At 39.6% G+C, this 26,738-nt stretch overlaps 1 protein-coding gene across 3 annotated transcripts in view; it reads right to left on the minus strand.

Annotated features, from left to right (window-relative positions):
• Nucleotides 1-26,738, minus strand: part of KIF21B (kinesin family member 21B) — a 456,179-nt gene that overhangs the window by 278,718 nt on the left and 150,723 nt on the right. For 2 of the 3 annotated variants that reach the window (XM_073666619.1, XM_073666617.1), the window contains exons 12-20: nucleotides 25,419-25,509; nucleotides 19,583-19,676; nucleotides 19,315-19,503; nucleotides 18,918-19,117; nucleotides 10,310-10,417; nucleotides 9,418-9,486; nucleotides 3,336-3,547; nucleotides 2,199-2,343; nucleotides 134-328 (exon numbers count right to left, since the gene is read on the minus strand). In XM_073666619.1, the coding sequence (XP_073522720.1) occupies nucleotides 134-328; nucleotides 2,199-2,343; nucleotides 3,336-3,547; nucleotides 9,418-9,486; nucleotides 10,310-10,417; nucleotides 18,918-19,117; nucleotides 19,315-19,503; nucleotides 19,583-19,676; nucleotides 25,419-25,509 (1,303 nt within the window). The remainder of the gene's footprint in view (nucleotides 1-133; nucleotides 329-2,198; nucleotides 2,344-3,335; nucleotides 3,548-9,417; nucleotides 9,487-10,309; nucleotides 10,418-18,917; nucleotides 19,118-19,314; nucleotides 19,504-19,582; nucleotides 19,677-25,418; nucleotides 25,510-26,738) is intronic. The other variant, XM_073666618.1, reaches the window with a different exon arrangement.

Genomic DNA, 26,738 nt, shown 5'->3' on the forward strand with positions numbered 1-26,738 from the left:
TATTTGGTGTCCAGTTTCCTGAAAGTGGAAAAGCCATTAGAACAAATGAAACAATGTTTGACATCTGCTAGAAGTTGACAATGAAATGTGTGGACAAAATACAATTATCTATTTCAATTAGTTTCAGACATACTTTGGTTTCCTCCATTTGAACAATTATTGCCTGGCATTCCTGAATGCTGTCGTTAATATAATCAATATTTGCTGCCAAAGCTTCCAACTCCTCTGCTATATCTTGCTGTGTCTGCTGTTCCCCACTGCTTTCTTCTGGGGGAATGACTGGTCGACTTAGCAGTGCGTCTTGAAGAAGTGAAAGTTCCTCACGTTTCTTGAACACATGATAAAAGAATCAGTTAGAAGTGGAGCAGTAAAGTGAACAGAAAAGACATTGTTAGATGGCAGCTAGGTCATATAAATCTAAGAGCACAATTTACCAATAAAGCAAACTAATACCGATGTTTTACTGCTCTAAAGATGCTCTTATATATGTATAACTCAGGATTTAAAGGAGCAATCCTCCCATCAAAGTTTTTATCCTGTTATTATATTACAATCATCATATTATATAGAACTGTATACTTACAATTGCTTATTTTGCCTTTCTACCCAGATAATTCTCCTCTTTTCTCTGCTCTATGTAGAAACAGGAAGTCTCTTGTCCCTGCATTTATCATTCCCCTCTTTAACTCCTGACCAAGCTGTTCCCTCCTCCCCCTGCTGGGGACTTTGGAGTGACTTATACAGGGAAAATTGACCTCCTGTTTCTACCCAGAACTTAGAAGGATTCAGCTAGTCAGTTTTTAATCATGTGATGTCATAGGCCTAATGGACAGAGAAGAATTAACAGAATAGAGGGACAAAATGAGCAATTGTAAGTATACAGTGCTATATAATATGATGATTGCAATAAATTAATAGGATAAAAACTTTGATGGGAGGAGGAGTGCTTCTTTACGTATACAATCTAAATATCGTCTCAAATAAGTATAAATATGATGTACATAAGTCAAAATAAAAACAACATAAGATTGTTTTAGAGGTGTAGCTGATTAGTTAAAATTAGTTAAAACAAGCACTGATATAATGCACATTATGAGACTCACGTGAGACTCGCTGAATAATATATTTACCCCTCCACTCTACTATGAGATAGGATAGGAATTACAAAAATGCAATGAAGAAAATACTACAACATGGTTAGCCTTTAAAGGTTTCTTTAAATGTGGTAATAAAAGATGCAATGTTTGTATTAAAGGGGAGAGGAGACAGACCTTTAATGTACTGCATGGTGCTAGTCACAACATTGAATCGTTCATTAATTGCGACACACACCATGTGGTATATTGTAAGACTTGTAACATCAAATCTATTGGCTGCACAATTAGTTAAAATAAAATGGTGAACATAACTCCAATATTAATGGCAAAAACCTGTCCTATTCGGGAGCCGTTAAACACTTTGTAGAAATGCACAATGCCAGCACTGAGCACTTTGTCCTTTACGGAATACAGAAGGTTAATTGTCCGCTAAGAGGTGGTGATTTTCCAGAGACGAGTACTTTGAGAGAATCCTTTTGGATTTTAAAACTGAACACCAGATATCCAACCGGTATGAACGACAAATATGATTTGTCATTCATATATTATTATTTTGTATATTCTATATAAATTGCTCAATTATTAACACAGGTGATAAAAGAAAGGCATTACCACATGCATGCAATGGATTGTTGCTGATGTTGTAAATAGTTCCCAGGTTTCTTTTAGTATTGACTATGACTAAGGGCGGCGGTACGCCAGAAACCCGTCAGATCTTCAGAATGGGACGGCACGGTGCTGATTACTGATGCTTGTTGTTTAACCAAAATGGAATAAAAAAATATATTTTTTTTTACAAAAGGACTTTGGATGTGTTTTTCTTGTTTTTGATACAAATATCCTAGTTGATGGTCTGCCACTACAAATGGCACTCCTTTATCCTCGGGCTGGAACCTATGCAGGATTACAGATGTGGTAAGCCCCAACTTCTCTATTCGTGCATCATTATTCTACTGCAGGCAGGGGACATACATTAGTGATTCCACTCCAGGAGTGGGAAAAACAAACTTTAATAAAAATGTTTCTATAAATTATGCATTACAAGTAAAAGTATAGTAAAGCAAACGATAAGTTGAAATATCATCAGGTTATTCCACTCACTCGCAGCAGCCTTTCCATATCGTTCTCTAGATTGAGTAGAGTCAGTCTCTGTAAAACAACTTCGTGAACTCTCTTTTCCAAAGTTTGCCATTTCATATGCGCAGCCTTGCTCAAAGGAAGACGCGGTCTACCGGCTTTTCTCCTGCTGTAAATTGAGCAAAGAATATATGAGGTTTTATTAATAGTTAAAGGGAATCTGTCACATCGGAGAATGCTCTTTACATAGGGATAATCAGCAGGTAATTAGCGTTACAATGCTGTCTGGTCGCCTTACTGAAAATGTGGCTACAAGAAGAAAATGACCTTATTTCCTCCCAGAAGCCGTCGGTTTTTACCGTTCACAGTACGGCCCCATGACTAAAAGACGACAGCTCCAAAAAGGAAATGTGTTTATTTTCTGAGAACATTGGGGCAAAACTACTATGACAGTCTAACAGTATAGACGAAATGAAACAGTCAGAAGATGCCACATCGGTGGCATCACATTGGTGGCATCACATCGGTGGCATCAAACTGGTGGTATCACATTGGTGTATGCTGTTTGCTCAATTTGACGTGTCATTGTCACACGTTAGTCTCAGTTTCCTATTTCATGCCACCTACAAATACAAGTAATATATACAAATGTCTTGTTGCTATAAAGTGGCACACAACGCTAATGCATCTGGTGCGTCTTAGAGTTCGAGGTCTCTTTTCTATACATTTTTACAATGCGTTTAACAAACAATATTTGTTCTTTTTGGCACAATTAATTTCTTAATGTGTCTACAACCATTTGTGCCAGAATTTTTGCGCACTACTGTCAATATTCTGATATAGCAGTAATAGAAAATTTACACCAATATTTTGGAAAAATGTGTAGACCAGGCGTAAAGACTGCTTGCCTTGTAGTAATATTAGCCAGTTCTATCTGGGGCTGGAGGAGAGGACAGCTGGACCCCTTATCCTGTCACTGACACACGGAAAACACAACAAATGTTCTGTGACTGTAAAATCACACAACCAATAACTGCATTAGAAAACCATAGCAATTTGTAGTAAACCATGTGGGAAAACACAATACTGCCGTGTGAAATCCAGCATATTTAGTCCCAATGTAACTAATAAATAAAATAATTATAATATTAGTGCTGTCACCTGACTGCGGGACTCCAATTAGCTAAAGGCCCCGTTTCTCCTACTGTTGTTTTGCGGTTCCATTGGCGTACGATGCTGGATACAGTTCGTGAACTACAATCTTGTTCTGATGACGCGGTGCTTGACAGTTCTACGCCTGAGTCTGGAAGTGATGACATGTGACTGACAGAACGATCTGGAGCTGGCCTAGAAAGACGCCTTAGCGTGGACACCTAGGGAAAATTATTCATAATTAGAAAGTATGGAAAATAGATATATGTACTGAAGATACATACACAGATGATACTGGAGAATATAAGCATTTTATAGTGTTGCGCTTGAGTATATAGAATCTCCCATTCTAAATCATAGGAACTGCCATATTACATGTACATTTTTTAATAAAATATTGTTAACAAAAGATTGCTGATGATTTGTCCAGAAATTTTGATTCCTTCTTCTTTTTCTGCAAGTCCAGCCGTCCTGAAAATAGCTTTGTGTAGCTTCATGTACTCTTTCCGTCTACCCTTGATCCGTTGTGGCTCATTTAGTTTGTTCTTGTTGGCGTCTTTCAACATGTCCACTCTTGGTTGAAGATTTTTGATCTTTAGGTACGCTTTCCTGATCTTGCCCCTCAAATGTTTGTTTTCTATCTCTGCATATTTCTTTTAGTAATAAAGTGCTTTGTCTGCTTGAATGGCTTTCTTTAGTATTTTACTGATGCTGTCTGCATCCTGCTTGTTACCTTTTGCCATATATCTTTCTTCGACGATCTTTAGGGTCTCTTCTGCCCCTTGTTTATTGTCTTACTGGCTTCTTCAGTAATAATAGTCTTTATATGTGTCTATAATTCCTCAGGCTTTTTTTCATCCATGTCCAAATATGTACATTGGTTGTGCAGACCGTTCCAAAAAACATTAGGTATATTTGTCAAATCGAAGTTCAAAACAACCTGTTGTCTAGGCCGTGCGAAGCTTGACTCTAGTCTTTGATGTCAAAAGTTCATGATCAGTTCCACAGTTAGCACCTGGCCTTGTTTTCATGGTTATGATCAATGACCTCCATCTTAGGCGAATACATATGTAGTCAGTTTGATTCTTATAGGCCCCATTCGGTGATGTCCATATGTAGAATATCTGTGTGTGATTTTGGAAGAAAGTGCTTATGATGAACAGTTGATTTGTTGTCAAAAGTCAATGAGTCTTCCTCCAGCCTCGTTTCGTTCACCAAGTCCAAAGTTTCCAACAACAGTTCCATGTTTGCCACTTTGGCATCCAAATCTTCCATGATAATGAGTAAGTCTTGTTTTGGTGTCTTGTCAACTTCCACTTGAACTTGATGGTAGACTAGTTCAACGTCCTTCTCTTCGCCATCTGTTGTTGGTGAGTAAACTTTAATAACTGTGACATGGATTGACACTCCTTGTAGTTGTATCGAGAGGACTCTATCATTGACTACATTGTTCTTTAGGACAGTGCTGGCTAATCTTTGGTTAAGAATAAAAGCGACACTGTTTTGTCTTTGGTTATCGTTGCTAGAATAGTAGACCCAATGTTTATTTGACTGAAAATGTCTGGATTAAGTACATCTTAATTTGACAATTCCGAATAAGTTGAGTCCTGTTTTGTCCATTTCAGCTTTAAGGATGTTGAGTTTGCTTGGGTTTATGGTTCGTACAGTCCAAGTTCTGAACTTTATGATATCTCTGCAGCTTTAGAACTTCTCTTTTGAACAAGTGACATCAGCACCAAGACGACCTTCCAGCTTTACTATTGGAGCGTCATGAGCATTGATCATACTCAGGTTGACCATTAGCTCTTTCCCAGTAGCTTGTTGAGTGCCTTACGATCTAGTGGTGCATCTTCCATCACTATATCAAATTTCTTTAGTTGTGCTCTCTATCAAGTTTTCTTGGCATAATACAAAAGTAGATTGTCAGGTCTTTCTTCCGCACAGTAATGTGGCACCCGTAAAGGAGCCACACTGAATCAGTTGTATGTTGTCAATACAAACTGCCTCATCACGCAACGTCCTGCTGCCGATGAAGGGGTTGGGCAACATGCTTAGTCTGGTACCTCAATTGAAACCTGTCCACATGGGGTGTCGCTGATGGCAAAATGCATTGCCGATGGCATAGCTTTTAACATCACTGATGTATGCATATACACACAACTGATACACAATGCAAACATCAAAAACAAAATCCTCCACACATATAAGGCATGACATGGGGATCTAAATTGGAAACTAGTAGCCCCAATTGTGTTTTCCCTTTAGTCTGCTCATTGGATGCTGTGATATGTCATCCCGCAGGACAGACAGAACATTCATGAATAATATTGATTGGATGATGCATACACCTCCTAATACTTGAAAATAACACTCCCCCATCATGAGAAGTAGAAACTTCAGGAACTATCCATAAACATTTTCCCTCTGCTGCCAGTGCCATCAACAGGAAAGTAGCAACAACATCTGACAAGCCATCTGTGCTTAAAGGGAATCTGTCAGCAGGATTTCACCCCTTAAAATATTAATATCTGCATGTAGCTCTTTCAAAGATAAGTCCAGCAATACCTATAGATGGCCAGTCCATTCATCCAGCATTGAGAAATTAGCATTTTAATTCATATGTAGATGAAACTGAAGAGCTATGGTAAATCTGAAGCCTCTGTCACTATAGCTCTATTTCAACACCCAGCACGGCCTCCTTCTCCTGCTTGATTGAAAGCCTCTATGTTGTGTGACTTCAGGCCAAGGAGCCATCAGTTAAACAGGAGGCAGTGGCGCTGGGCAGGGAATAGAGCTTGAGTGATAGAGGCTTCAAATCTACAGTCTCATTTGCATATCAATTAAAACATTGGTTTTTCAGTAATGGAGGAACAGACTAATTATGTAAAGGTAATGGTGTGATAAGCATCTCGTACCCACTAATGCTTCACAGAATTCTACAGGGTGGGCCATTTATATGGATACACCTATATTAAATGGGAATGGTTGGTGATATCAACTTCCTGTTTGTGGCACATTAGTATATGGGAGGGGGGAAACTTTTCCAGATGGGTGGTGACCATCGTGGCCATTTTGAAGTCGGCCATTTTGGATCCAACTTTATTTTTTTCAATGGGAAGAGGGTCATGTGACACATCAAACTTATTGAGAATTTCATAGGAAAAACAACGGTGTGCTTGGTTTTAATGTAACTTTATTGTTTCATGCGGTTTTTACAAGTTTATGACTACTTATAAAATGTGTTTAAAGTGCTGCCCTTTGTGTTGATTTGTCAACGCAACCCTCTTCTCTCCCTCTTGACACACTGATAGCAACACCGCAGAAGAAATGCTAGCACAGGCTTCCAATATCCGTTGTTTCAGATGCTGCACATCTCGTATCTTGATGGTATGGGTGGTATATGGGGTACAAAGATAGTGGGGCCATTCTTCATCAATGGAAACCTCAGATGGATGCCTTCAGATGACCCCAAAGATAAAAGTCTAAGGGGGTCAGATCGGGAGACCTTGTTGGCCATTCAACTGGCCCACGACGACCAATCCACTTTCCAGGAAACTGTTCATGTAGGAATGCTCGGACCTGACACCCATAATGTGGTGGTGCACCATCTTGTTGGAAAAACTCAGGGAATGTGCCATCTTCAGTGCATAAAGAGGCTTCATTATATTACATTGTGAATGTGACTTCCGGTCCACACATACACCCCTGTGTACACCAACTAGTCTGAGTTGAGGTTACGTGATCCAGAAGAGGACCGGAGCGACGCTGAAAACCAGGCAAGATGGCAAATATTAAAGGGGTGGTCCGGAGGTCAAAGAAATTTTAATAAAAACCCCTGTCTATTTGATGCTGTAATCTAAACTAATTTCTAACATACCTGCATTAAAATTTCCCTACACTACATAACAGCTATTGTATTAATTTCCCCTACTTCCTGTGTGATGATGCTTCATTTGTCATTGTGCGATGTGCACAATCACAGCGTGCGCTCTCTGTTGCCGGGTCAGATCTGCAGTAACGAGCCTGCAACACAGAGGAAAGTGCACTGTCAGAGCGCGGTGTCAGGGTACCTAGAGTTCAGAGATCAGTGCCATCCCTGCAAGTGACAGCCCCTGCCCCCTGTTCTGATGATGCTTCATTTGAGTATTCCAGAATGCACTGGGGTTCTCAAAAAAAGCGTCATTGTAGTAGAAGGCAGTAAAATATCAAAAGAATTCTTGCAGGATGTGTTATTAGTGAGGAAAGACTGCCATCTGCTGGCCAGGCAAAATCAAGCGGAACCAAGTTGTGCTAGAAAATTTGAAGGGAGAGTTCATTCAGATGCCGGCCCTTGTCAGGTGACCCACAGGAGGGATTTCTTGGATATAAAAGCGCTGCGCGCCAAACCGCAGGCAGATTTGGTGCCAAGCAGGAGAGCAGAGCAGACGTGCTCTAGAGGTGGTGCAGAGCCGAGCGTGACAGGTATCAGGAGGAGGCCCACATCACCTTATTGTGGGACACTGTCTCACAAGGTCCAGACCCTTCACAGAAGTGCCTCAAGTTCTGCATATGATCATCAGGCACTGGACTCGTGCTCGGCATTGACTAATATTCTGGAACCTGACGTCGCTTATCAAGAGCCGAGGTCAGGACCCTCTTGCCCCAAGCCTGATAGACTAATATCGACAGTCAAGCCAAGAAGAGCTGAGAGAAGACTGCGACACGAGAGGCGCGCCGCAGTAGCGAAGGAATAGCACGAGTGAGCAGGGCCGTCACTTCCAACTTTCACCTACAGTATTGGGGACAGTTGGGATTAGGGCTTCAGGTTGGGAGGGGGCCGGTTGGTGCATGGGAGGCTCAACGGGACTTGATTGACTATATCCGGAAGAGACTTGCGGCCTAGCTGGAAGAACCGATGACCCCCGCTAGGGCCATATAGAGAGAAAGAGAACTTACATGGTGACTTCCACGACTTGGTGCATCACATTACAGAAAAAAACTTTACTGTTACTTGCTGAAAGATTCCTTTTGTTGTTTCAAGTTACTGTTGATTTCCATTGTTACTAACCCCTTTAAAATAATTGTTATATATAAAGTGGTTATATCAACCCCTGACTGTTCCTGCCTAGTTGTCTCTGTGCATTGCATTCCGGCACCTGTGTTACATTATCACACAGGAATTATGGAAAAAAATTCAATAGCAGTTAGTGTAGTTAGGGACATTTTAATGTAAGCATATTGGAAATTAGTTTACATTACGGCTTTAATTAGATAGGGATTTAGATTAAAATTTCATTGACCTCTGGACCACACCTTTAAGTATTTTAGTTCACCTACTCTACATTTCAATGCTCAAAAATGTACGCTGCAAACAAGCCGTTACACTCTAGAGAGGAATGGAAAGACTGCCTGCTTGAATGAGTCCTTGTGGCTGTAATTAATTACTTAGGTAAAATAGTCCAGTGATTTTAGCTGTATCTTTTATTCTCTATTTATCAAGCACTTAATGCTTCAAAAACAAGGAAGAGACATGCCTGATAGTGAATATACGGTAGCTAATAATCAGTATACCATAGATAAAGGTGTTGTCTGAGATATTTATATAATTTGTCAGAGAGTCTAACATCTGCAATCCTAACAGTCTGTAATGTGCTCACTGTCAGGAATCTGCTGTGTCTACAATTCTGGTGCTTGGGAAAGTAAGTGACTGCTCATATTTGATATGAATGGTCTGAATTGAGAGAAAAGGAAGAGTGGTCAATACATGATTGCAAGTATGCAAATCACATATGAGCGGCTATCTGATAAGCGCCGGGAGTGTGAAAACTGCGGAATCCTAACAGTGAGCTCATTGTACATTATTAGGATTCTGAATTTTAAACTCCTATACCAATTACATAAATGTCCCAAAAAAACTCTCTGATTTTTAAATACAGAACAGAATCTTGAATCTACACACAGAGGTGCAGATCCTAAGAGGGTTTTTAACTATTGGAGCTATGCTTACATTAATTATCTGTGATTTAGTGCTGTTATACAAAAAAACATGAAAAGTTCAAAGTCGATGAATTATTACGGCCCACTATCTATCGATATAAGGATTGTTACTGACCTCCTGTGTCTTTCGCCTTAGCACCATTTCTTGTTGTCGCTTCTGGGATTCTAGAGCTCTAATCTGGAGCTGTAAATTTAAACAAAAATATTCAGATTTTTTACTTTGCTTCAATAATGTATAAAAGCTAGGTATGCCATTTGTCAGGATAATGTTTTTCCTCTATATTCATAAGCTCAGAAAAAGTTTGCAACACATTTACCAATTTTTCCCATAAAATATAACCTGATGTATACCAACAAAGTATCAGTGTGTCTGCCTAAATTTTCTTTTCTTACAGTATGCAATAGTGCAGTCAACTATGAAGTTTTATATAAAGGCATCTCAAAAATATTGCTGCATGATTTATAATTTTGTATAATAGGAGACTATGAATGACATACAGATGTAGCAAAGGTTACCATAACTCACAATGCAGCATCTTGATAATTTGTCACAGAAAGATATCTCACTTTAGAGGAATAAGAAAATGTAGCCATTAGTGTTGATCGAGTATGCCTGGCGAACAGGCTATCTCTGCATGTGTCACAGCGGTCTAACAGCCGTGACACTTGCAAGTGCGGCGACAATGAATGAAACGACGAGCACGCCAAAATACTCGGCGAGCTCGCCGAAAGGGTTAATGGGGCATACTTAATCAACACTACAAGCCATTTACCAATGGTTAAGTCTCGAATTACACTTTTTGTGTGGTATGATATCCCACTGATGAGTCAAGATAACCTTTGCTAAACCTGTATGCCTACGAATTGGCAGATATATATTTTTTTAAACTTCTGTATGCTTTTGATTACAGCCTTCCAAAACATATTACACTGAGCTTAACAGTTTGAATATTATCTGTGTTTTTGCAAATGTACAACCACTGTAATCATACACAGCTTGTTCTTACCTCCTGCCTCCGCTGTTCCTTTTTCAGCTGAGAAATCTCTCTGTTTCTCTTAGATTCCACAAGTTTTCTTCGCTGTTGCTCCTCACGCATCTGTTTCACAAGTACAGCCTAGAAATTAAGATGATTAAAGTGTACATGTCATTTCATCAAAACAAGAAATAAATGCATAGGCTAAGAGCCCCTAAGATGCTGCAAGGTTAACAGTTATCCACGCTCTTTCAGTGGGTGGTTACTTATCCTAAGCAGTTTGCCAAATACATACTGTAAGGCTACATGCTCACGATCAGGAATAGCAGCATTTTGGATGCAACGTATTTTCGCTGAATCCAAAACGTTAATTTCTATTAAAATGCATGTGTTTAGTTAAGTATGTGGATTTACCGCATCTAATGACAGTCTATTGGGGAATTCACATGCTGCATCTTGTAAACCCGCACCGCAGGTGGTTTTAAGAAGCGTTAAATAGAAGCACAGTGGGCAGTGGGCATGAGATATGTCTAAATCCATCCACTGTGCTTGCAATGTAGAACACAGTGTTTTGGACGCAGCGAAAATACGCTGCGTCCAAAGTGTTGCTATTCCTGATAGTGGGAACATACCCTAACTTCCGCTCTTACTGTAGTCACTAATGAGATGCCAGCTCTAAATACAGTAGAAACCCCTCACAAATGTCTTTCCTTGGTGACAACTGACCAACAAAGACGTACACACCGAAAAAGACACTGAACCAGATTATCGCCTCACTAATTTGTCTTCATAAGATACAGTACTCACTGAATTAAAATTGGGAGCAAGTTTTATTAACACACCTGAAAATTTTGTGGATTTTGAATTATTGCAAGTAACTATTGATGTCTTACAGGGCTTTTCCCAGAATAGGAATATTTTTACAAAACATAAAATCTGTATAACTATTGTTAATACACACCACACACCCTTAATAAAGTTTATTTCTAGTACCTATGTCGGTTTTAATTTCCATCTGCCCCTCTGTGCATCCAGGTTCACAGAGCTGAATGGGTAATCCCAGTCTTATCTGCTAAACCTACTTTTCCCAGCAGCACACTGCTTCTTCTCAGTGCAGCAGGCCCCTTCCTCTGCTCTCCTGTGTACTTGCTCATAGAAATAGATAATTAGATAGATCTCAATATGGGGAATTCTTATTTATATAAAGTAACCATTGATATTTTTTAATGTAGTGACTGTGACTCACTAGTTTTCCCTGCAAGCACAGAAGATATGAGCATAGGAAAGCTTAACTGTGCTACAAAAGATCTCTAAAGGCAAAGAAAATGCCATGAGAGGGTATGGCGGATATTTTATTAAACAGGATCATAGATGTAACTTTTTTACATGAATTAGACAAGGCCATTCAGTGTAAGTGCAGCTGGGACAATTGATATCAGTGGGATCTTCAGCATAGCAAAGCTGAACTGTGCTGCACTACAACCCACCCGTCAAATATGTTATTAGATAGGGTCATTGGGTGCAAGTAACATGATTGACCGACAGCATAAGAACTACTAGAGGATAGGTTCAGTGGCAATAGAGGGTAGAGAGTCCTGGGCTCATCATTAGGTGATAGCTGCAAATCAATAAAGATTGAAAAATAAGTTGTATAAGACATATAGGGCCTTTATGTGCTACTTGACTCAAACATGGACCTTAGAAATAAAGGAGCACTTTGTGGGTATTTCGGCATTCTATGATATTCATTGAACAATATTTAGTTTTAGACAAGTTATTGTTTTTATTTTTCAAAGGAATAATAGTAGTAAAAGTACCCCTTAATTTGTTACACAATTCCTCCACAATGCGTCAATATCCTATATGTGGTCATATGCTATTGTTTGGGTGCAAGTCAGGGCTCACAAGGGGAGTATCACCATTTGGCCTTTGGAGTATGGATTCTGCTGCAATGATTTTTGCCCACTATGTCACCTTTGTAGAGCCCCTGAAGTAGTAGCACAGTGTAAAACTTCCAGGAGTGACCCAGTTTTGTAAACTACAACCCTCAAGGCAATTTTCAAGTGAATAATGAGCATTTTGACCCATAGAAGATTTATAGAAATAAGTGTGCAATGCATTTTGCACAGCGAAAACGTAAATTTTTCCATAGATATGCCATTTCGGTGCCCAGACGCGTTCACTGTATTACAAATATATTTATAGTTATGAATGTACCTAACATCAAATACATATCTAGGGAGAGGGGCTGACGGAGCATGTGCACAAGGAGCATTTAGCAGGGGGAAGGTGAGAAGATCGGCACTATCTATGGCGTAACAGAGAGCCATAGAAGATGCAGACTGCCCGAGGTCCAGATTGTTCTGACTTCAAGCAGCGTGATCACATCACTTCACATGCTGATTGTGCCGGAAGCAGAAAGATAGAAAACATCCTGTGGTCAGCACTTGGCGGTGCTATGTAGTGATGTTACTATGCTGCCTTTGCCGAGAGCAGAAAGATAGAATACATCCTGTGGTCTGCTTGTAGCATGCAGTGCTATGTAGCGCCATTACTACAATGCCTGTGCCAGGGATCAGGAAGAAAGGCGACTCCTGGATGCCATGTGGGAGCGGAGTGAGGAACGTTCAATGTTTGTTTGTTTCTTATTGGCACTGTGGTATGGGAAATATATTTAAGTGGCATATAGGGGGGGGGATACTACTAAGTAGCGACACAGAGAGGGATAAATATTGGAAAATATTACTAAGTGGGGATGCAAAAGGGGAAATATTGGTAAGTGGGGGTACAAATAAGGGAATATAACTAAATGGGGGCATACATAAGGGACAATTACTAAGTAGAGTTTCAAATGGGGAATATTGCAGATGCAAATGGGGGAATATTACTAAGTGGGGATATAAATGGGGAAATATTTCTAAGTGGGGTTACAAAAGAAGAATATTGCGAATTGCAAGTGCAAATGGCAGAATTTCTAAGTAAAGGCATGAACAGGGGAATGTTGTTAAGGAGGCATGCTATTGGGGAATATTGCTAAGCAGGAACGCAAATGGGGGACACTACTATGTTCAAGTATAAACAGTAATATTAATACTGTGTGGGGGAAATTGTTACAGTGGGGAGGCACAGAGGGAGCACTATTACTGTGTGTGGGGGACTAACACCCTGTGGGGGCATGTAAGTGACATTACCACCATGTGGGGGTAGTAATACCAGGTGGTTTCTGTTGACTGAAAAAAAAAGAGTTATGGCTATTGGAGGAAGGGGAGAAAAAAGTGAAAGTGTAAAAATGAAAAATTGCCCAGGATTGATGGGGTTAAACATTTCATTATCACAATTTATTGCACAGTTTCATTTAGCCATTGGGGTTTTTCTCTACTTTATAATGTGCTAATTCCAATAATGTAAATACTGTTCACAAGAATAGCTGTTCTTTTCAAATTCCCAAAATAAAAAATAGCTAATGTTTTTCAATAAAATGTATGTATCTAAAAATCCTGCAATTGAGAAAACACATACCACAAAAAAACAGCTCTCATATGTTTATTGAGCTATTAAAAAGTTACGCTTCTCAGAAGGCTAGGATGGGAAAAGGAATAACGAGTAATAAAGGTATAGGAGAAGTTAGTTATAAGTAGGACCCCAATATTGGAAAGAAACTTTTAATTATTTTTTCTATAGAAAGATCTTTCATTATTGTGATACACAATAAAAATTAGATTGTGGTTCTGTAAAAGACAGGAAAATCTACGTAAATGCTGAGATGAGAGGATCAGTTGAAATTCGAATTTGTCAGCTTCACCAAATTTTCCCCAAAAATGTAATTTAAGGTGAATAAAATTTCTCAATACTGCAAAGTTTTTAATTGCCCAGAAAATACATGCATAATACTCAAAGATCTCCAAGGACCATATTAATTTCCTTTAGAGCACTTAAATGCAAACATAACATTATTACTGTCTAAATAACCTCAATCTGTCTGGCTATAAGAAAACAGATGGTATCATTTGGTAACTAACAGCCTATTTAACAACACACTACAGTATCAGTCTTTTTAAGCTAGTTAAAATTTAAATTGAAAAATGGTCCAAAAATTATTCCTTGTAGGAGTTTTTACACAGGTGGTGCAAACAGAAGAAGATATGTTTTTTCACAAGGTGTGGTATAAAGATTATCCCTGTATTGGGAGTATGAAAAGCTTTGTTCTTTAGTAAATGAAGAAGCGATAGCTTTTCACAAATCATTCAAAAATGATCCATTTCATTTAGGGTGAAAAAACAGATGTGCTGTTTTTAAAGGAAAGAAGCAATAGCTTCTCAAATAGAAGTGAAACAATTATCCCTTTTGGGAGCCACAACAGGTTTGCTATTGCCAATCATTAATCAAATTCATCCGCTTTTTAAAAGGGGAATATCGACTACCTTTCAAAAAAATAGCTGTATTTAGGGAGGTTTTTCAGCTTTGTGTACCCTCCATCATTCTTCTGAATCTGTGGTAGTTTTCCTCTATCATTCTTCTGAATCTGTGGAAGCTTTCCTCCATCATTCTTCTGAATCTGTAGTAGCTTTCCTCTGTCATTCTTCTGAATCTGTAGTAGCAATTCTCTATCATTCTTCTGAATCTGTGGTATGTTTCCTCTGTCATTCTTCTGAATCTGTGGTAGGTTTCCTCTGTCATTCTTCTGAATCTGTGGTAGCTTTCCTCTGTCATTTTTCTGAATCTGTGGTAGCTTTCCTCCATCATTCTTCTGAATCTGTAGTAGCTTTCCTCTATCATTCTTCTGAATCTGTGGTAGCAATTCTCTATCATTCTTCTGAATCTGTGGTATGTTTCCTCTGTCATTCTTCTGAATCTGTGGTATGTTTCCTCTGTCATTCTTCTGAATCTGTGGTAGGTTTCCTCTGTCATTCTTCTGAATCTGTGTTAGGTTTCCTCTGTCATTCTTCTGAATCTGTGGCAGCTTTCCTCCATCATTCTTCTGAATCTGTGGTAGCTTTCCTCTATTATTCTTCTGAATCTGTAGTAGCTTTCCTCTATCATTCTTCTGAATCTGTGGTAGCTTTCCTCCATCATTCTTCTGAATCTGTAGTAGCTTTCCTCTATCATTCTTCTGAATCTGTGGTAGCTTTCCTCCATCATTCTTCTGAATCTGTGGCAGCTTTCCTCTATCATTCTTCTGAATCTGTGGTATGTTTCCTCTGTCATTCTTCTGAATCTGTGGTAGCTTTCCTCCATCATTCTTCTGAATCTGTGGTAGCATTCCTCTATCATTCTTCTGAATCTGTGGTAGCAATTCTCTATCATTCTTCTGAATCTGTGATATGTTTCCTCTATCATTCTTCTGAATCTGTGGTATGTTTCCTCTGTCATTCTTCTGAATCTGTGGTAGCTTTCCTCCATCATTCTTCTGAATCTGTGGTAGCTTTCCTCCATCATTCTTCTGAATCTGTAGTAGCTTTCCTCTATCATTCTTCTGAATCTGTGGTAGCTTTCCTCCATCATTCTTCTGAATCTGTGGTAGCTTTCCTCTATCATTCTTCTGAATCTGTGGTATGTTTCCTCTGTCATTCTTCTGAATCTGTGGTAGCTTTCCTCCATCATTCTTCTGAATCTGTGGTAGCATTCCTCTATCATTCTTCTGAATCTGTGGTAGCAATTCTCTATCATTCTTCTGAATCTGTGGTAGCTTTCCTCCATCATTCTTCTGAATCTGTGGCAGCTTTCCTCTATCATTCTTCTGAATCTGTGGTATGTTTCCTCTGTCATTCTTCTGAATCTGTGGTAGCTTTCCTCCATCATTCTTCTGAATCTGTAGTAGCTTTCCTCTATCATTCTTCTGAATCTGTGGTAGCTTTCCTCCATCATTCTTCTGAATCTGTGGTAGCTTTCCTCTATCATTCTTCTGAATCTGTGGTATGTTTCCTCTGTCATTCTTCTGAATCTGTGGTAGCTTTCCTCCATCATTCTTCTGAATCTGTGGTAGCATTCCTCTATCATTCTTCTGAATCTGTGGTAGCAATTCTCTATCATTCTTCTGAATCTGTGATATGTTTCCTCTATCATTCTTCTGAATCTGTGGTATGTTTCCCCTGTCATTCTTCTGAATCTGTGGTAGCTTTCCTCCATCATTCTTCTGAATCTGTGGTAGCATTCCTCTATCATTCTTCTGAATCTGTGGTAGCAATTCTCTATCATTCTTCTGAATCTGTGATATGTTTCCTCTATCATTCTTCTGAATCTGTGGTAGCTTTCCTCTATCATTCTTCTGAATCTGTGGTAGCTTTCCTCTGTCATTCTTCTGAATCTGTGATATGTTTCCTCTATCATTCTTCTGAATCTGTGGTAGGTTTCCTCTGTCATTCTTCTGAATCTGTGGTAGGTTTCCTTTATCATTCTTCTGAATCTGTGGTAGGTTTCCTCTGTCATTCTTCTGAATCTGTGGTATGTTTCCTCTGCCATTCTTCTGAATCTGTGGTATGTTTCCTTTATCATTCTTCTGAATCTGTGGTAGGTTTCCTCTGTCATTCTTCTGAATCTGTGGTATGTTTCCTCTGTCATTCTTCTCAATCTGTGGTATGTTTCCTCTGTCATTCTTCTGAATCTGTGGTAGGTTTCCTCTATCATTCTTCTGAATCTGTGGTATGTTTCCTCTGCCATTCTTCTGAATCTGTGGTAGGTTTCCTCTGTCATTCTTCTGAATCTGTGGTAGCTTTCCTCTGCCATTCTTCTGAATCTGTGGTAGCTTTCCTCTATCATTCTTCTGAATCTGTGGTATGTTTCCTCTGTCATTCTTCTGAATCTGTGGTAGGTTTCCTCTATCATTCTTCTGAATCTGTGGTATGTTTCCTCTGCCATTCTTCTGAATCTGTGGTAGGTTTCCTCTGTCATTCTTCTGAATCTGTGGTAGCTTTCCTCTGCCATTCTTCTGAATCTGTGGTAGCTTTCCTCTATCATTCTTCTGAATCTGTGGTAGCTTTCCTCTATCACACATCCCTCTTTAATTACATAGAGCAGGGAAAGGAATTTAACAGAATCTGTCAACAGGTTTTTGCTACCTTAATGGACAGCAGCATAATGTAGGAAAACAGACCCTGATTCCAACGATTTATCACTCAGTTGAATGGTTGCTGCATTTGTGACACAATCAGATTTTTTAGATGTAGTATATAGCAAAGCTGAGAAGACTTACCCTGCCCACACCACAGCTTTCTGTGTACACTGTCTATTGACAGTGAGCTGCTTATCACAGGAGGGGTCGTGGTCAGTCTAACAGGTACATGAGGCTTAGTACAGGCAGTGATAATCACTTATTAATAAAACCTTCATTATAAGAAAACAAAAGCACACAGTTTAATAAGTGACACATCCCTGAATTCAGTGTTTTAACCACTACAGCATGCTGTCCTCAGATTACATAGCAAAAACCTTCTGACAGACTCCCTTTTAAAGGGAACCTGTCAGAGCATGACTGCACAACTGCAGACAAGAAGGTTCTTCTCCGAAATGCTGCCGCCATGCTCCAGTTGATGAAAGGTCTTTCCCATTTGTGTACATAGGGAGATATCTATTAAACAACTGGATTGAGGCAGAGAGAATTGGGGCATGGCAGCATTTCAAAGAAAAATATACCTGGCTGCAATAGTGCAGCCATGCTCTGATTTATGCCACCTGCAGTTCGCTCAGCATGAATCTAGTGTCACATAGGAATAATAAACAGCTATCCCTAAATCAAAGAAAACTAGCTGGCAAATCAAGACTAATCTGCTTTCTGAGTCTGTTTCTTTCAGTTATTTTTATCCAGCTGTTTATACTACTTAGCTCAGTCTTTTCATGGGATTACTTAAGACCCCAATTGGGTTATATACTCCAACATGCCACATAGAGAAATATGTTTAAGATATTTGGGGTAACTTCAGTTAGGGTAAAACAAGTTGCGGTATATGCTTGGTCAAAAACTGCATGGGCTGTGGTATCCAAATTGGTATTCAATGGTATTCAAATTGCCCATTAAACAATTATTTCATTTTGGAGGCGAACAGTTGTTTCCCCCAATATACCAGGATGCTGATGGTCCTGGTTGTATAGTTGTTCCAACCGCAAAATCAAATAACTCTTTAACAGGCAATATGAAAACCACCGTGCCACGTGGCCACTGCGAATCTTGGATGCTACTGGTCACATCGATGAGAACGACGTGTTTGGCCTTATTCTATTCTATTTTCAATTTAAGTTGAAATACCAATTGCAATTAGTTTTATGGGATTTACATTAACTCTTGTGAGGGCATAAAATGGTGAAATTAAAAATCAAAATTAGTATGCTTACCCTAACTATTTTCACTTATTCCTGCTCAGTCGACTAGTGTTCTCCATATATAATTGTATGCAATGTAATTTTGCCATTGATGTCACTAGCAATAAGCTGTAACTGTGACTTTGCCACAGACCATAGATTTCTAGTACTGAAAAAAAATTACACCATACTAAGCAAATCTCTTTTCAAATGGAATTTGGCTGAAAACGCGCTGTACTGTATTTTACATTTTGGGAGTTATCTATGACATCAAAGAATCATTGTGACTGGATTTCCTTTGTAAGCTCTATATACATGTTAAATAATATCCTCTTGTCCAGGATCCTACCTTGGCTTTTTTCATGTCACTAAGTTCTCCCTGTAGCTTGCGTAACTCTCGCTCATAGCGTGACTGATTCTTGAGAAGACGTGCGTGCTCCCTCTGAGCTAACTGTAACTTCTGCAGGTCTCTGTTCATCTCTCGCAATCGCTTCTCATAATCAGCACGGATCTTATTAGCTTTCTCTTCCGTATAGCACTCCATAGAGCCTGTAGGATCAACGGTCTTGATATGTATGTGGCATATAGTAAGCATGGTAGTATGTAATGAAATGGTCAAAAATAATCACTGTGGGTTGCAGTTTAAAATAAATGAAAAGCACAGTACAAGGTTACATTAATATGGATTCCAAGAAATAAAATATCAATGGAGATATGTCGGGTTTTAAATACGGTATATCCCATACTAAGCTCCCGAAGCACACGATCCCTCTCGAGTTGTGTGTCTCGAATTCGACTTTGGAGCTGCTGAAGTTTCTCCTCATATTGAAGTTTGAGTGTCTGGAGCCGTCGTTGACTTTGTTCCAGTTCTTCAATCAGACGCTGTTTAATTTCAATCTCGCAGGTCAGGTCCGCTAGATCACCTCCAATTGAACCTGAGGCATTAAAAACAAACAATTGTAGCACCTTCATTGGATAGTTATGAAAAGTAAAAATACCATAGCTCTTTCTCACCTTTCTCCTCAGGCTCTGAATCAGACTCCGCATCGCTCTCCCTACTGTCCTCACTTTCTTCATCATCACATTCACTCTCTTCTTGTTCATCTTCCTAAAAAACATTAATACATTTTATTACATTTATTTTTAAAAAACAGGTAAGACTATGTTCACGTCTGTGTCTCATATAAATGGCAGAAACCAATGGACCCAATTAAAGGTCAATGGGGTCCATTGGATACCAGTGGTATCTGTCCTATCGACAATGCACTGTAGTTTATATAATAAAGGGAAATCATGATAAAGGTCTGAACAAAGCCCTAAATGCAAATGAGTCACAGTGTTATAAAGGCAGGAAAAAAGCTGGATCCATTTAATGGCATTAATTTTATTAATAGCCCAAAACCATTATGATTATCTTAAATGAAAATATGATTATAAATAAAAAACATTGGTCCTGGATATCTGTCATTGTATAAATTCTTGTATATATAATTACTGTAGTAATACTGCAGAACATGCTAAAAAGCCTACCACTCATACAAGGCACCAAATTACACGGCAAATAACCCATTCCTTTCTTCTCATGTTCAAATTTATTCCCCCCATTTTCTTTAACTGGTGTTGAGCTCTGTAGAAGGCAGTGAATGAGGTCACAACCAAACTCTTACAGAATTCCTAACTACCTAAGGTTCCTGGCTTTCATCGCACCTGCGTACGTCCAGACTGGACCAAATGGAAATGAGGGTGCTGTGTTGCTGCAGTAAGGGCAGTGGAGTTGGTCAGCCAAACCTCCGACTCCAACTCCTCAATTTCCATGACACCGACTCCCTCATACATGGCTCATGTGTAAGTGATAAATTCACTGTAGCACAGATTCATCTCAGCTAAAAGTCTAGACCCTTAGATCAGGAATAGGACAGACATTTATAGGACCTTTCATAACTTTCCCAAATTCTTATGAAAAAATATTCCCCACAAACTGCATTGAACTACTGTACCCAATTTATTGTATATTTTAGGAGTCGGTATCGGTCCATTTTATACTGACTCCACCAAAATGGGTTCCGCCTCCGCCTCCACCTCCACATCTCTGCTTCCTGCAGTAAGGGCTGCACTGTTAAATTCCCATGAAGGGGGGTGACCGTGTGCACAAATCAAGGGATGTGGTTTTAGTTGTGTGATAGTATTATGTCCTACCCAGCCCCTGTGACATGCTATAGCAAGCAAGAGAGACAGATTCCAGAGTGGACAGGAAGAACATTTAAAGAAATAAAGATATTACTGCCATGTTGTCTAAGGTTATGTGCACATGCCATCTTTTTTTAGGTACGCTCTGGAAGCGCTCAATAAATGTTAAAAAGAATAAACATATGCACTACAATGTAAAAACGACTTGCTGTACATATGTTCAGTCTTTTGATTGTCTTTCAACCACTTCACATTTGAAAAAATGTGAAGCGGTTAAAAGAAATGACTGGTACTTCTTCAGGTGGCTTCTGCTTGGAAGTCTCTCATTTATTGATATGAACAAGTCTACCCAAAAAATAAGGCCAATGCAAAAAACAACCATCCATTTCAAATATTTAGCTGCCTAATATGCTAAAATGTGTTCCATTTAACTGCAATCCAGCTGCAATTCTTTGTTTTTAAGCTTTTTCGGTATCAAAATATGTAGTCTACATAACTTTTTGTCCATCAAAAAAAATGAATAGCAACAGGATATGTTTTTTTTAACATTGAAGTCTACGAGGAAACAAATTATAATGGATGGTCATCTGTTATGTCATCCATTAGTAAATCCATTTTTTAAACACTGCACATGCCCAGAACACTAGACGTCTTCAGATAAATGGATCCGTTAGAAACAGAGCAAAACCAAACCCAAAGTGTGCATCCATTTTTGCTGCTTGTAACAGATCCAGTTTTGTTTTTTTTTAGTACTGGATCTGCTACAATTGGATGACAACTGGAGAAGTCAGCTTAGCCTTACTACAAGCAGGGAAAAACAGCGATATCAGATCACCAAGTGCGGAAAAATGCCTTTATTAGGGTGCGGTGCACGGAGACTCCAGACTGACTTCTGGGCGATGAATGCAACAAGAGAAGGGCAATAAATCCAGAATATGCATCACATTTATTTCAGACATTTATCTCAAAATTAAAAACAAGTTGAGAAAAAGAGAAGGGGAGAGACCCGCATAGACCCGGTGTCTTTCTCCCCCTCTCTTTTTCTCAACATGTTTTTAATTTTTTCCTTTTTTTTAATGGCTGAAATAAATGTGATGTTTTAACATACTAACTTATTTTTGCTGTGGATGCTTGATTTATTCCCCTTCTCTTATAGCCCTAGTACACCAGCCTCGCCAGGTCTAAGAGATGTATTTAATGATCTACAGTACAGACCAAAAGTTTGGACACACCTTCTTATTTAAAGATTTTTCTGTATTTTCATGACTATGAAAATTGTACATTCACACTGAAGGCATCAAAACTATGAATTAACACATGTGGAATTATATACTTAACAAAAAAGTGTGAAACAACTGAAAATAGGTCTTTTATTCTAGGTTCTTCAAAGCAGCTACCTTTTGCTTTGATGACTGCTTTGCACACTCTTGGCATTCTCTTGATGAGCTTCAAGAGGTAGTCACCGGAAATGGTCTTCCAACAATCTTGAAGGTGTTCCCAGAGATGCTTAGCACTTGCTGGCCCTTTTGCCTTCACTCTGGGGTCCAGCTCACCCCAAACTATCTCGATTGGGTTCAGGTCTGGTGACTGTGGAGGCCAGGTCATCTAGCGTAGCACCCCATCACTCTCCTTCTTGGTCAAATAGCCCTTACACAGCCTGGAGGTGTGTTTGGGGTGATTGTCCTGTTGAAAAATAAATGATGGTCCAACTAAACGCAATCCGGATGGAATAGCATGCCGCTGCAAGATGCTGTGGTAGCCATGCTGGTTCAGTATGCCTTCAATTTTGAATAAATCCCCAACAGTGTTACCAGCAAAGCACCCCCACACCATCACACCTCCTCCTCCATGCTTCTCGGTGGGAACCAGGCATGTAGAGTCCATCCTTCACCTTTTCTGCGTTGCACAAAGACATGGCGGTTGGAACCAAAGATCTCAAATTTGGACTCATCAGACAAAAGCACAGATTTCCACTGGTCAAATGTCCATTCCTTGTGTTCTTTAGCCCAAACAAGTCTCTTCTGCTTGTTGACTGTCCTTAGCAGTGGTTTCCTAGCAGCTATTTTACCATGAAGGCCTGCTGCACAAAGTCTCCTCTTAACAGTTGTTGTAGAGATGTGTCTGCTGCTAGAACTCTGTGTGGCATTGACCTGGTCTCCAATCTGAGCTGCTGTTAACCTGCAATTTCTGAGGCTGGTGACTCGGATAAACTTATCCTCAGAAACAGAGGTGACTCTTGGTCTTCCTTTCCTGGGGCGGTCCTCATGTGAGACAGTTTCTTTGTAGTGCTTGATTGTTTTTGCAACTGCACTTGGGGACACATTCAAAGTTTTCCCAATTTTTCACACTGACTGACCTTCATTTCTTAAAGTAATGATGGCCACTCATTTTTCTTTACTTAACTGCTTTTTTCTTGCCATAATACAAATTATAACAGTCTATTCAGTAGGACTATCAGCTGTGTATCCACCTGACTTCTGCACAACACAATTGATGGTTCCAACCCCATTTATAAGGCAAGAAATCCCACTTATTAAACCTGACAGGGCACACCTGTGAAGTGAAAACCATTTCCGGTGACTACCTCTTGAAGCTCATCAAGAGAATGCCAAGAGTGTGCAAAGCAGTCATCAAAGCAAAAGGTGGCTACTTTGAAGAGCCTAGAATATAAGACATATTTTCAGTTGTTTCACACTTTTTTGTTAAGTATATAATTCCACATGTGTTAATTCACAGTTTTGATGCCTTCAGTGTGAATGTACAATTTTCATAGTCATGAAAATATAGAAAAATCTTTAAATGAGAAGGTGTGTCCAAACTTTTGGTCTGTATTGTATGTAGTTTGTATTGTGAATACTGGTGACAGAACCGCTTTAAGACCTTCCAGTGCCTTGGGTAATAATATACACCATCCCTCTTTATCTGTGGAGAAAGTAATAAGCTTAAAGAAGCACTCCCATGTTTAGGGGTAACATTTCTCCTTACGGAGAGTGACTTTTAGGATTGCTACTTCCTGTAGATGGCACTAGAGTTCTAGTTCTCTGCCTCTCTGAACAAACAATTTGCATATTTCCCAGAGGAGCATTGCGGCTTTAAAAGTCTTCTCACAGTGACATGCTTAACATGTCACTCTCTGCAAGGAGAAATGTTACCCCTTAGATATCGGTCTGACGCCTCTCACCCAGCCAAACCAGAACTCACTCACATTTTGCACAGACAAGGGGCAGTACCCCGAAACACAGTGTCTGCAAATTGAGTTTCTGGTTCTGGCTTTTGTCCTAAGTCATGTGACAAGGCTCGTTAAAGGGTCAATATATAGCACTAGAGTTCTAGTTCTCTTCCTCTCTGAAGAGACAATTTACAAAAACAGGTATAATTCTTTTGGGGAAACAATCACCTACACAGTCATTCCACTACTTCCATATGTAAAAAAAAGTCCTGACAGGTTTCTTTTATTTGTGGGAATAACCAATCCCGTTATATGTGGGTAGCACACAGTCCTTAACTGTATATGTGTTATTGTCAAATAAGATTTTGGGGGAAATTTAATTGGCAAACACACTGGCTATTTTCACAATTAGAGACGCGGGAGCACTTGATTTACAGCACAAAATAAGAATAGACCTTTTTACTTCGACTGTGTAAATAAGACCCAGGACTGGGTCGAAACGTTACCTACTGTATATCGCTTTGATATCCTGGTCTTTAAGTTTTTTTGAACATATGTCTATCTGCACGTGGTTTTCCAATAAAAGAAACTGCATTTGAAATAAGAGTGTGCGTTGAATATTCCTGACTAGGTGTTCCAGTGGCTGAGGGCCTCCTTCCGCTTGCAACCCCTTCCACTACTGTCTGCACGCCAGTTCTGCTTACCCCTATGAGACCGTTTAGTTCGGGTTGGGAGATGCATAGCCAGTTTGGGAATCATGGATCATGGATCTCACAAGCTTCTCAATCACTGATCAAAAGTTTTTGTAAATGATTAAAAAAATACTTCTAGTTTGAATCAATAGGTATACTCATTTCGGGTAATATCAAATTGATTCAGGAAGATGTCAGTAGTAAAAGTGTGACTGCCTATGTTTCTAATTTTGTCCGGAAAATAAATTTTATAGAACTACATGCAGTCAGATCCAGGTGTCATATACTACTACCTTCCAATTGTCTACTCCGTTAATGTTTGCAGACAGGGCAAATACATGACTGCCGGATCAGACTACACACAATAGTAGAATTTACATGTTTAAAGGGTTGTCCAGGAACTATAAGAATTAGGCTAACTGCAGTACAATCAGCTAAAAAAGTTTATGATAACTCACTTGGTAACCTCTACTGCTAAAGAGCTCATCCTCTAGTGGTCAGAACTGGTCTCTTTATTTTCTTACATGGAGGATGAGCTACACATCATGTGACTGCTGCCCGCTCAGGCTGATTCTTGCACATACGGCACATTCCTGCTAAGGTCACTGATTGGCTGCTTTGGTCACATGGATGTAGCGCTCGTCACTACTGCAGCAAAAAATAAATAAAGACTGTCACGGATTACCAGAGCAGCAGCATCGGCATGGCTGGGGATGTAACCGATGAGTTATGTTGTATTTTTCACACACAACCTGTTTATATGCTGTAGAAAAATAAAAGGTTTCAGTATTTTAATTCACACCTCTCTTACCGCTTCTCCTTCATTTTCATCTGTTTCTTCACTGTTTTCATAGTGGCGTTTCTCTCTTTTTTTAATATTCTTTACTTCAGAGCTGTGATAAAAAGAAGAAGACAGTAGGTAGTAAAAACACGTTTTGGCTGTAGGACAGGGTCAAGAGAGTCATTCAGTTATTATAGAGGATGTGAGCTATATGTCACTGTCATTGCTGCGGCCAGTGATTGGCTGCAGTGCTCATGGGATTTAGGAAGGGATGCCATCACTGCAAAGACTCTGGATGGACTGTGCACTAGAGTAAGATTCGGCAAATTCATTAACAGGCGTGCACCACTTAATGAACTTAGAGCATCTTTCAGCCGTGCACCGCTGCAAGAAATGTACTTTGGTCAGGAACAAGAGAACATTTTTGACAGAAATTATGATGAGTCTGTCGATTGTGCTCGACTGTGCCCATTCCTGATAAAGCTCCACGCACTGTTTAAAAATTTGGCTAAGCTGGCGAGGACTGGCTAAATATGCCCGAGTTGCAAAATTTTTACATAACTATAACTGGCGCAAAAATTTTGCAAACATTCTAACAGTTTTACGATACAATTTTGCCAAAAATTGTTTGATGAATGGGCCCCTATGTATTTAATGTTATGTCATGTGTCGACCTTAGCAGCTGTTATGTCAGGTTAGAGTATGTGTCACTGGATTTTGAAGTATAAACTGAGTACCTCCTCCAATTGTCACTTTTTTCTGTGTTCCTCCTTTCCAAAGTTATGCACACCAGTAATAAACGTGTTCAATGTGCAAATCACCCTTCAACCAAGTAGTTATATCCCACAAAACTTCTCTGTGGACAATTGCTTTTTCTCTTCTATGACAATGGCCAATCAAAACTCTGGAGCATCATATAGGGAAAAAAGTACAAGCTCACAGAGAGGGTCAGAGCAGCTATCGGGCTCAGTGTGTTCTCCTGAAACGAGAATTCTCTCACCTGAACAAAGAGAATTCTTTAGTTGCCATGTCCCTTCCTGCTACTGAAGTGCAGGAGAATAGCAGCGCTGGCTAGGTGAGCACTGGAGAAAAGCAGCACAGTGTATCATCTGTATTATACTTGGGTCAGGCTCCTCAGCGCTGCTACTCTCCTGCACTCCAATAGCAAGAACAAAAGCCGCGACTGCAGAGTTCTCAGAATATTTACTTGAGACACATCTCGTCTCAGGAGAACACACGAAGTCACGCTGCAGCTGTGACCTTCACTGTGGGCTTTTGCCTTTTCCCCTTTTTGTATTGCTCAGGTGAGAGCCTCTGCCAGTTTCTGATGCCTTAACAATA

This window comes from Phyllobates terribilis, unplaced genomic scaffold, assembly GCF_046119375.1.
Source record: "Phyllobates terribilis strain yellow unplaced genomic scaffold, ASM4611937v1 Scaffold_2__4_contigs__length_985480577, whole genome shotgun sequence".
In the NCBI taxonomy this organism is placed as follows: domain Eukaryota; kingdom Metazoa; phylum Chordata; class Amphibia; order Anura; family Dendrobatidae; genus Phyllobates; species Phyllobates terribilis.